The sequence below is a fragment of the Lucilia cuprina genome, chromosome 6 (genome assembly GCF_022045245.1).
Source record: "Lucilia cuprina isolate Lc7/37 chromosome 6, ASM2204524v1, whole genome shotgun sequence".
Taxonomy (NCBI): Eukaryota; Metazoa; Arthropoda; class Insecta; order Diptera; family Calliphoridae; genus Lucilia; species Lucilia cuprina.
The window spans coordinates 54,350,576-54,362,994 of record NC_060954.1 but is presented as its reverse complement, the minus strand read 5'-3'; the positions used below and the strand labels follow the sequence as shown (position 1 = coordinate 54,362,994).

The 12,419-nt window shown below is 29.3% G+C and overlaps 1 protein-coding gene across 5 annotated transcripts in view; it reads right to left on the bottom strand.

Moving 5' to 3' along the window:
• LOC111687716 (sodium channel protein 60E) overlaps nt 1-12,419 on the bottom strand; it is a 153,531-nt gene that overhangs the window by 77,742 nt on the left and 63,370 nt on the right. For all 5 annotated transcript variants that reach the window (XM_046955350.1, XM_046955346.1, XM_046955349.1 and 2 more), the window contains exon 2: nt 7,408-7,616. In XM_046955350.1, the coding sequence (XP_046811306.1) occupies nt 7,408-7,616 (209 nt within the window). The remainder of the gene's footprint in view (nt 1-7,407; nt 7,617-12,419) is intronic.

The following is a 12,419-nucleotide window of genomic DNA, read 5'->3' as shown; positions in this document are numbered from 1 at the left end:
CTAGAACTGAACTAGAACTGAACTAGAACTGTACTAGAACTGAACTAGAACTGAACTAGAACTGAACTAGAACTGAACTAGAACTGAACTAGAACTGAAATAGAACTAAACTAGAACTGACCTAGAACTGAACTAAAACTGAACTAAAACTAAACTAGAACTGAACTAGAACTAAACTAGAACTGTATTAGAAATAGAACTAAACAATACTAGAATTGAAATAAAACTTAATTAAAATGTTCTTTGAATTAAAATGAGAATTTTTCATCTACTGCTTTTAATATTAAAATGTTTCATCTACGAAAACACAACAACTTTTTCAATTTCTAACACCCACTAGAAGGCCTTGGTGCTATTGAATTAGATATAATCTAAAAAAGCAACAATAACAAAAATCATTAAATAATATTTCATTTTTTTACAACAATCCCGCATAAAACATTTTAATTTTATGCAAATCCATTGGATCAAAAAATCAAATTAAAAGGCTACAAAAAATAAATCACAAAATCACCATTAAAAACAAATCCATACAAAATTTCAACAGAACTTTTAAATTTTTTTCACTTGAATAAATTAGAAACTTTTTATAACAAAGAAATGAAAGAAAAAAAAGAAATAAATGTGGTCCATAGCTAAAGGGGTTAAAGGAAACTACATGAATTTGGAACCTCAAAAAAAGGCTAATTAACCAGTTAAATATAAATACATGAAAGAGAAAAAAATATGTATTTTTTAAACAATCATAAAGTCAACTTTAAATAGAAAAAGAAAATAAAAATATATAAATCCCTTTACAAAAAAAAAAAACAACACAACAAGAAAAAATAGCAACAGCTTGGCTTAAATATAAACAAAAAATGCTAAAATTATGTTCATAATACCAAAATAGCCTTAATTCAATGAATGTAACGTGACGAGAGAGGTGTATTTAGGAAGCAGAAAAAGTGGGGTGGGTTCTTGGTATATTGTTCTTTTAGTTGGTTGCTTCAATCTCATGTAATCCTCATGAAGAAGAGTCATAAAAACAAACTAAATTTGAAGAAACAACAAAATACTAGAGAATATTATTTTTTTATTTTCACAATTGTTTAAAAATGAGGCTTAAGTACTGAAAAAAAAACAATAATAAAAATATTTTTTTGGGTGCAAAAAATATAATAATACCGAAAGTTTATGGCAGTTGAAAACCAAGTGTTTTTTGGACTGTGTGTATGAGCTTGTGCTAATTTAAAAAAAGGAAAAAAACAGAAAACAACTGCCACGAGCATTTCATGGCCTTAAACTTTTTTATAACGTTTTATATGAAGAAAAACGATGCTACGTTAACAAATTGAAATTTTGTGCATTTTTGTAACAACGAGATAACCCAATAACCAAAAAATTACGAAAAAGAAAGACAAAATAGTGTTAATTTCTAGTCTTCGTTCAACTTTAGATCTACTTAAAATTAGTTCTACTTAAGTTCTAGAGCTGTTCAGTTCATGTTCAGTTCTAGTTCAGTTCTAGTTCAGTTCTAGTTCAGTTCTAGTTCAGTTCTAGTTCAGTTCTAGTTCAGTTCTAGTTCAGTTCTAGTTCAGTTCTAGTTCAGTTCTAGTTCTGTTCTAGTTCTGTTCTAGTTCTGTTCTAGTTCTGTTCTAGTTCTGTTCTAGTTCTGTTCTAGTTCAAATATAGTTCAGTTCAAGTTCAGTTCTGGTTTGTTTCCGTTCTAGTTCAGATTAAATTAGCAGCATAACCCTCAGACAGAAAAATATTGTTAAAGCTTGGGCGTATCCTCCCTACACTGATGTAGGGGATATAAAAACAATGTTTTAAATTGATGTTTTTATACCCTAGTTAAATTCAAATTAAGTCAGATAAGAAAAATAATAAAAATGACAAGAAAATAAGGAAAAAAAACTTAATTTATACGAATAGTTTTTGCTTGGCATATTCACACTTCAATAGTTTAATTGATTGCTTTAGTCCTTGATGTGTTTTTCTTTTCTATCTATTTAAAGCTTATTCATCAAATTTAATGGAGAAAATGAGATATATTGCAATGGGCATGTTGTTGGTAACAGTTGGTCAATAACTAAGATAACTTATGGAATAAAAGACTCTTAAAATATAATTAATAATATTTTACAAAACTTCCCACTAAATTAACCTTTAAGAGCTTACAACGGTAATCCAAATTTTACTTATTATGAATTCTGTGTTCTCTTTCAATCCCTATTTATTGTAGAGTATTTAAAATTCTCCTCTAATATTCCCATTTTTTATGGTGTCAAAAGAAATCTTTAGTTTTTATGTTTCTTCCTTCATATCATCAATTTTAGCTTTATGATTATATTGATCATCATCATCATTATTATTCTTATCGACATTTTCAGCTTCATCATCGTCATTGTCATATAAACAGAAAATTTTTCTCATAAAATTTTCCGAAAAAAAAACGACAAAAAACAATTGCTATAATAGCAAAGTCAAGAAATCATAATCATAAAAATAAGAAACGACGACGAAATGAAAATAAATGATTAATGGAAATCTTTACATTTTATATATAAAGATTGGGAAAATTATCAAGAGGAAGACAGTGTTTAAATAGGGAACTAAATAAAAATAAATTTTAAAGGATACTTGTTTCGTAATTGAAGGAAAAATTAAAGTGTATAGAAAATATATGAAAATATTTTTAGTTTTTTTGAGAGATCAACATATTGGGGAACTCGATTACAATGAGTAGAGTATAATAGAGTATTGTGCCCTACAGTCAATCTTCTGAATGTATATCAATCACTAAGTAGGTTCTGGCTGAAGTTAAATAATTAGAATTTCGATACCTTTAGTTTAAGATATTTTTCAACATTATTAAGTTTTAATTAGAAATTCAAGTATTCATTGTAGAAAAGGTTAATTAACATGTAGTGCATTCAACCTATTACAAAGGTAATTATAAGTAAGTGTAATAATAACAGCTCATCTCTATTTACTTTTCCACTTTTAATAGCTTCTATTGTTCTCTTTGTAATATGCGTTATCATAGAAAGTAAAATAAAAGGGAGAAAAAAGCTAATATAAATACATATTGTGGTTAATCAATAGGGATAACCCAACAGTTTAGCGTGGGTCTCAATGTATCCATATTTAACAAACACAATTTATGCCACAGTCTAGTAAAAAATAGCGATACTTCTTAGGTCACTTTGAGTAAATGAGAGAGCAAGGTAATTTCCTCCTTTAAATCCACAGTATACAAAAAAGATGCTAATAGCCACTTTATTGGTCCTAAGTAATCTATAAAAAAGGCACTTTAAGTTTTATTCATTCTGTACTACAATTTCCAAGGTAAATCTTTAAACAGCAGATAATCTATTACAAATTCAATTGACCATTTGTAATCAAACTAAATTCTGAAGAGCATGTTAAAAAATAGTTCGGTATAGACCCCGAGATCTATAGGGTGGCTGTACAAGTATGTATATTTATACAATTCCGAAGCTAAAGAAAATGATAAATTTTACACATACACCAATTGTTCTCTATACAATCGAACAAGTATGTGTAAGTAATATGTATTCACAGACACATTAAACATACAATAGATATGTAGATAAGCAGACAATAGAAAATCCTGGCAGGGAAACACTAACTAACTAAGAAAGTTCCAATAAACTATAACAAAGTAATAACATTATATTATTTGGCTTATATTCTAATATGTATAAATATAATAATATCAACTAACTATTCGCAACATTAGCTAAAAGCTGGAAATCTCTCCTATCGCGTAAGTAATCTTTAAAGTTTTGCTTGAATAGCGCTCTAACATGGGGTAAACATATTTGCCGAGTGGTAGTGGGTTTGATATGAACTAATAGGTTTAACCCTAATATTATAGTAAACCATTTTTTTTTAATTTATTGCAATATGCAATCAGCTTTATTAGTCTTTAAACAAATAAATAGACTTATAAGTTTAAAGAATATTTAACAAAATAGTCCATAGGTTAATCTAGACTAGAAGAAAGTCTTGTCCATAGACTTTTCGATAGAACAGTTTATATAATTTCTATAGACTTGACGATGGATTAATCTACATGCTATGTAATAGAATAGCTCATTTTTTAAGTCATCGACTAGTCAATAGACTACTTCTTGTACTAGTTCATATATTAGTCGACATATTAGACCTATTCAAAAGAGTAGTCCATTGACTATAGACTAGTCCATAGATAAGTCTATTAACTAGTCTATAGACTAGTCCATAGATAAGTCTATTAACTAGTCTATAGACTATTCCATAGACAAGTCTATTAACTAGTCTATAGACTATTCCATCGACAAGTCTATAAGATAGTCCATAGACATGTCTATAGACTAGTCCATAGACAAGTCTATAGACTAGTCCATAGACAAGTCTATAGACTAGTCCATAGACAAGTCTATAGACTAGTCCATAGACAAGTCTATAGACTAGTTCATAGACAAGTCTATAGACTAGTCCATAGACAAGTCTATTAACCAGTATATAGACAAGTCTATAGACTAGTCCATAGACAAGTCTATTAACCAGTATATAGACTAGTCCACGAAAGGTCTATTAACTTGTCTATAGACTAGTCCGTAGACTAGTCCATAGACAAGTCTATTAATTAGTATATATACCAGTCCATAGATGAGTGTATTAACTATTATATATACTAGTCCATAGACAAGTCTATTAACTAGTCTATAGACTCTTCATAGAAAAGTCTATTAACTAGTCTATAGACTCTTCATAGAAAGGTCTATTAATTAGTCTATAGACTAGTCCATAGACAAATCTATTAACTAGTCTATAGACTAGTCCATAGACAAGTCTATAAACTAGCCTATAAATTAGACCATAGACAAGTCTATGAACTATTGGATTGGATTTTTTTTGGACTAACATCTGGACTAAAGTTTGGACTATAGTGTGGACTAAAGTCTGGACTATAGTCTGGATTATGGTTTGGACTAAATTCTGGACTATAGTCTGGACCATAGTCTGGACTTAAGTCTGGACTATAGTCTGGACTATAGTCTGGACTAAAGTCTGGACTATAGTCTGGACTATAGTCTGGACTATAGTCTTGACTATAGTCTGGACTATAGAATGGACTATAGTCTTCACTATAGTCTGGCCTATAGTATGGACTATAGTCTTGACTATAGTCTGGACTAAAGTCTGGACTATAGTCTGGACTATAAAGTCTGAACTAAAGTCTGTACTATAATCCAATTTATAATCAGATATAGAATCAACACTATGAGGTATTTTATATTCTAAACTAGTCTGGAATAAAGTCTTGTCGATAGTTTATAGTCTATAAACTTGATATATAGACTATAGACTAGTATAGTTAAAGTCTACGCTATAAGCGTAGACTTACAGTCTACTATTATTGTCTTTGAGTAAAAACTATAGTTTATAGTCTGCTATATATACTATTCTGTAGTCTATAGACTCTTCATAGAAAAGTCTATTAACTAGTCTATAGACTCTTCATAGAAAGGTCTATTAATTAGTCTATAGACTAGTCCATAGACAAATCTATTAACTAGTCTATAGACTAGTCCATAGACAAGTCTATAAACTAGCCTATAAATTAGACCATAGACAAGTCTATGAACTAGCCTATAAATTAGACCATAGACAAGTCTATTAACTAGCCTATAGACTAGTCCATAGACAAGTCTATTAACTAGTCTATAGACTACTCCATAGACAAGTCTATTAACTAGTCTATTGACTAGTCCATAGACAAGTCTATAAACTAGTCAATAGACTAGTCCATAGACAAGTCTATTAGCTAGTCTATAGACCAGTCCATAGACAAGCCTATTAAAAAAACATAGTCCATAGTCAAGTCTATTAACTATACCATAGACAAGTTTATAGACTGGACTAGTATATAGACTTGTTAGTAGACAAACTAGCCTATAAATTAGACCATAGACAAGTCTATTAACTAGCCTATAGGCTAGTCCGTAGACAAGTCTTTTAACTAGTCTATAGACTACTCCATAGACAAGTCTATTAACTAGTCTATTGACTAGTCCATAGACAAGCCTATTAACTAGTCAATAGACTAGTCCATAGACAAGTCTATTAGCTAGTTTATAGACCAGTCCATAGACAAGTCTATTAAAAAAACATAGTCCATAGTCAAGTCTATTAACTATACCATAGACAAGTTTATAGACTGGACTAGTATATAGACTTGTTAGTAGACAAACCTATGGACTAGTCTATAGAAAATAGTGTAATCTGTGGTCTGGACTATAGTCTATTCTATATTCTGAACTATAGTCTAGTCTATATTCTGAACTGTAGTCTAGTCTATAATCTGAACTATAGTCTAGACTATAGTCTAGTTTATAGAGTTGACTATATGTAGGAATAAAGTCTAGTATATAGTCTTGTCTATAATGTTGACTTAAGCCTAGTTCCAATGCAAAACTAGTTTCAAATTTTTGTACATAACGATGCAGGGTATCATAGAATCGGTCCTAATTTATTTGTATTTATTGCTATATTTTGTTTAAATGTATTTCTAATGTATTTAAGTGACATTAAATGATTGTATTTGGTTTGTTGTAAATTTATATTTACATATATTAATCGATACTAACTGTTAAGTACTTGGCTGTTATACAGGAGTTAATGTGTTCCTTTAATATCAAACTAACTCGTTAATCTTAATATATGTTTTGAATTATTCGACACATACATATGAACTCAAGCTAAGAGTAAATAAACCGCAATATACAATGACGACTAGTTATATAACTAGACATTAGTAATCTATTGAGTAGTTAATTGCCCATTTCTAATCGAACAATCCTCAAGCATTGTAGGATAAACAATAACTTAAATACTCTTCTAAATAAGACAACACTTAAACAATGTCCTCGTATGTTTAAGTACACACTTATGTAAGGACACAAACACATATATGTTTTAAATGTTTTGAAAGGATGTAAATTATTTATTACATTTAAAGTATTATTGGGGGAAAAAAGGCTATAAATTTTATGTGAATTATGTGTCTTATAGAAATTTTGGAAAATTATTTATTATTTGTTTAAATGCCTAAAGTACATACCTACATACACATGCATGTGAATTGTTAGTATTTTGTACAGATATAGTTATATGTGCTCTTAATATAGATCTAGAATTCTTAATTTCTGAAATTATTTAATTTTCTTAAATAATTAAAGAAAATGTTAAGTATTTAAAACTGAAATATTTCACAAATTTATTTTAACACAAAATAAATCAATTAAATTTCTCCCAAAAAAAAAAATAAATATGTATTTCCTAAGTTTTCATTGTTAACAAACACTTGCAGAATTTTTCTATTTTTTCACATTTTTTTTCTCCTCCACTCACCTCTTCGTATATAAATTGATCAATTTCCTCCAGTGGCCGACCGTACATATTTTCCGGAAATGGTTCGAATTTCTTTGGCAGAACATCACCATCCTCGACAGTTGCTTTAGTACGAGGATGAAATCCATATTCACGTACCAGTTGTATATGACGATTTTCATGTTTAATTTGTGATTTTTGTGTATAGGCAACAACTTGTTGTTTGGCAACTGAAATGAAAGGAAAGAAACAGAAAACAGGATTAAATAAGGGATTAGTTGAGAAATAATAAAGTAAACTTAAGGACATTTTAGATAAATTAAGCTATATGATCATATAGAATTAAAGAAATATTGGATTGGATTTTTTTTTGGACTAACATCTGGACTAAAGTTTGGACTATAGTGTGGACTAAAGTCTGGACTATAGTCTGGATTATGGTTTGGACTAAATTCTGGACTATAGTCTGGACTATAGTCTGGACTTAAGTCTGGACTATAGTCTGGACTATAGTCTGGACTATAGTCTGGACTATAATCTGGACTAAAGTCTGGACTATAGTCTGGACTAAAGTCTGGACTATAGTCTGGACTATAGTCTGGACTATAGAATGGACTATAGTCTTCACTATAGTCTGGCCTATAGTATGGACTATAGTCTTGACTATAGTCTTGACTATAGTCTGGACTAAAGTCTGGACTATAGTCTGGACTATAAAGTCTGAACTAAAGTCTGTACTATAATCCAATTTATAATCAGATATAGAATCAACACTATGAGGTATTTTATATTCTAAACTAGTCTGGAATAAAGTCTTGTCGATAGTTTATAGTCTATAAACTTGATATATAGACTATAGACTAGTCTAGTTAAAGTCTACGCTATAAGCGTAGACTTACAGTCTACTATTATTGTCTTTGAGTAAAAACTATAGTTTATAGTCTGCTATATATACTATTCTGTAGTCTGTACGATAGTCTAGACTAGTCATTAGTCAGAGCTATATTGTATATTTTAAACTATATATAGTTTTTAGTCTCAACTATATACAATTATGATTATAGACATATCTAAAGGCTGAACTGTAGTCATGTCTCTAAACTGGACTATAGCCTTTAGTCTAATCTTTATCATTGTTTATAATTTAGGCTATAGTCTTAACTTTAATAACCTATAAATCGTTTATACTATAGACAACTAAAGACAATACAACAGTCCAGTTTATAATCTTTACTATAGTATTCCTTTTAGACTAGTTTGCAGTGTGGACTCTAGTCTGGTCCAAAAGTAGTGTGGACTGTAATTTAGTTCATGCAGTCTGGATTGCAGTCTACTTTATAGTCCAGTCTATAGATTGGACTATATTGTTTATATAGTCTAGACTTTTGTATAGTCTATAATCTGGACTGTAGTCTATTCTTTAGTCGGTACTGTGGTCTAGTCTATAAACGTCCATAAATTCTAGTATATAGTGTAAACAAAAGTCTAATCTTTAATCGAGTCTATTGTATGAACTTTAGTCTAGTATTTAGTCGAGTGTATAGTGTGGACTATAATCTAGTTTACGGTCTTTAGTGTGTACAATTCGTAGCCAGAACTACAGTACTTTAGTGTAGTCTAAACTCTTAAATATATTTTATCATTTTTTTAGTCTAACGTATGATATACCCTAATTTTGCATGATTAATAGATATTTTTATTTAAAGTAAAATTAATATTTATTTTATCTCTTATTTACATATACACATGTAAGTCGATTTCCGTTTTACTTTCATGTAAATATTTTTGTATATGTATTTCTATTTTTGATTTTCACATTTATATCTATCTCTCTATAAAACCTTTCTATAATATTTAATTATTTATTTGAATATTTCAAATCATAAACTAAATGTTATTTCAACAATCACACGTAGAATGTTGGTTAGACCATGCGTCCGTCCGTATGATTGTATTTGATAATAATGTTGAGCAGGATACAAATATATAATCTATTCACATCTATTCCTTAATAGACACATCCGTAGAAACTGACATTCATAACAAATATAATAACACTGTTGGTTTCCCAACACACACACAGATACATACATATGTATATCATGCATACCTGACCTTGTTTATGAATGGACTAACGATTCATATGTATGTATGTATGTATGTATTTATTATGGAAAAGTGATAAATTAGTAAATTACAAAATTATTATTATAAATGAATGAACAAATGGAAAATATTCCAAACAATTGAATTTAAATGCAATTAAATTATTTGTAAAATGTTAATGCTAATTTCATAGAATTCCATACAGTGGGTTATGGAAGTGATGGTTCGAACTGTAAGTTTAAACATTTTTGTTACAAATTATAAGAGTTAGAATAAGATAAAATACAATTTTGCAGCGAAACTGATGAAACAAATTTCGAGAGAATATGTTTTTAATGACAAATAGACTTCAATCAGATTCAACCTTTTCTAGGGTACCATAAATCACAATATCCCAGAAAAAATCTTTCTGTCAAATGTGATTAGGTTAAAGACATTAGTTGTTCGTAAATTCCTTGATAATATTATATCAAAAACTTTATAATTTGAATTTCTTCAGTCATGCATATAATTTCTTATTCCTAACTTTCATTTCATTTTTCACTTTGTGAAAACATAAAGTCAATAATAGTAATGATTCTTTAACATTTAAAACTGACAAACTGAAGCTCTTCTTCCCTACCTCGTACAGAAGAGAAAACTAAAAGTGAATTGTTTTAACAACCTTGTGTCATATTTTTGTAACTTTTTTTACACATTATGAAATATAATGTAGTTGTTGAAACTTTAAAAAAAGTTTTTATATATTTTGTTGTTTTAGTTATAAATGTTACTTTTATATGCCATGAAGGTATATAACCGCAATATTAGACAGAGTTGGTACATTTTGGTCCTTAAATATTGTAAAATTCAGTCTAGTATATAGTCTAGTCTATAGTCTAGTATTTGATATAGTCTAGTCTATAGTCTAGTCTATAGTCTAGTCTATAGTCTAGTCTATAGTCTAGTCTATAGTCTAGTCTATAGTCTAGTCTATAGTCTAGTCTATAGTCTAGTCTATAGTCTAGTCTATAGTCTAGTCTATAGTCTAGTCTATAGTCTAGTCTATAGTCTAGTCTATAGTCTAGTCTATAGTCTAGTCTATAGTCTAGTCTATAGTCTAGTCTATAGTCTAGTCCATAGTCTAGTCTATAGTATAGTTTATAGTCTAGTCTATAGTCTATAGTCTTGTCTATAGTCTAGTCTATAGTCTAGTCTATAGTCTAGTCTATAGTCTTGTCTATAGTCTAGTCTATAGTCTTGTCTATAGTCTAGTCTAAATTCTAGTCTATAGTTTAGTCTATAGTTTAGTCTAGTCTAGTCTATAGTCTAGTATAGTCTAGTCTAGTCTATAGTCTAGTCTATAATCTAGTCTCTAGTCTAGTCTATAGTCTAGTCTATAATCTAGTCTATAATCTAGTCTCTAGTCTAGTCTATTGTCTAGTTTGTAGTCTAGTCCGGTCTGGTTTTGTCTAGTCTAGTATAATCTAGTCTAGAATCTTTATGAAACATTTTAGTACCATAACTGTATACTTTAGTATCTATCATCACTATTAGCTAACCAACTGCCATCTCATTCTAGGTTTGTGGGGAGGTATCGCCTTTTCGAAATCCTTTTAACATTTTACAACACAAAACGTTAAACTTTGTTTTAGTTCTACTTCTAGCAGTAGTTTTTGTTGTTGTCATTTTGCGTTAATAATAAATTTCCCCAGTGACATGGTATTTTACGGTATTAAATGGATAATGGGGGGTTGGAAATGCTATGAACCGCTATATATATACATACATACATACATACATACATACATACATACATACATACATACATACATACATACATACATACATACATATTTATGTATGAACTTTTTCTTTTGTTTCTGATACTCATTCCGCTGCCATAGCATTTACTTAAGCTGTTGCGTAGCTTTGCTATCAAAAATTATACTCTTTCACAGTTTATATCACGAATATTACGTGTGTAATTTATATTTTCTTATTTGCTTTTGTTTTTTTTTTTGAAATCTAAAACATGCCATCCATGATTTTTCATCAGTTTGTGTAGTCGAGCTTGCAGTTCTTATACATTTTATGCAATAAAAACCATGCTGATTATGACGTTGACAATGATGATTTTAATTTAGAAGCAGTGGGAGAAGAAAATTAGTTCAACAGATCAAAGTTTAGTTTATCGTAGAGAAAATGAAGTTGTAAATTGGAAAAAATAATGAAAAATGAAAATAAAGGATTTCTTTTTTTATCTTTGACAATAATTAGTAAAATTAGTATATGGAGCACATAAAGTTAATAATAGTTGAGAAGTTTAAAGCATAAATTGTATTTGACTACACAATGGGAGTCTGGTAATTGAGGTATGTCTTTCTGTTCATGAATTTGAATAAATTGTATAGTATAGAGTTTAGTATAGATTAGAATAGTGTAATGTTTCATCCACAGTCTATTCCATAGTTTATAGTCTAGTCTGTTATCAAGTCTCTGAATCAGTTTTTAGTCTAGTCTATAAGTCAAAGAATAATTTATAGTCTAATCTGGTCAAGACTTGACTTGTTTAGTATAGTCTAGTTTAATGTAGTCTAGTCTATAGTCTAGTCTATATTCTAGTCTATAGTCTAGTCTATTGTCTAGTCTATAGTCTAGTCTATAGTCTAGTCTATAGTCTAGTCCATAGTCTAGTCTATATTCTAGTCTATAGTCTAGTCTATAGTCTAGTCTGTAGTCTAGTCCATAGTCTAGTATATAGTCTAGTCTGTAGTCTAGTCCATAGTCTAGTATATAGTCTAGTCTATAGTCTAGTTTATAGTCTAGTCTATAGTCTTGTCTATAGTCTAATCTATAGTCTAATCTATAGTCTAGTCTATTGTCTAGTCTATAGTCTAGTCTATAGTCTAGTCTATAGTCTAGTCTATAGTCTAGTCTATAGTCTA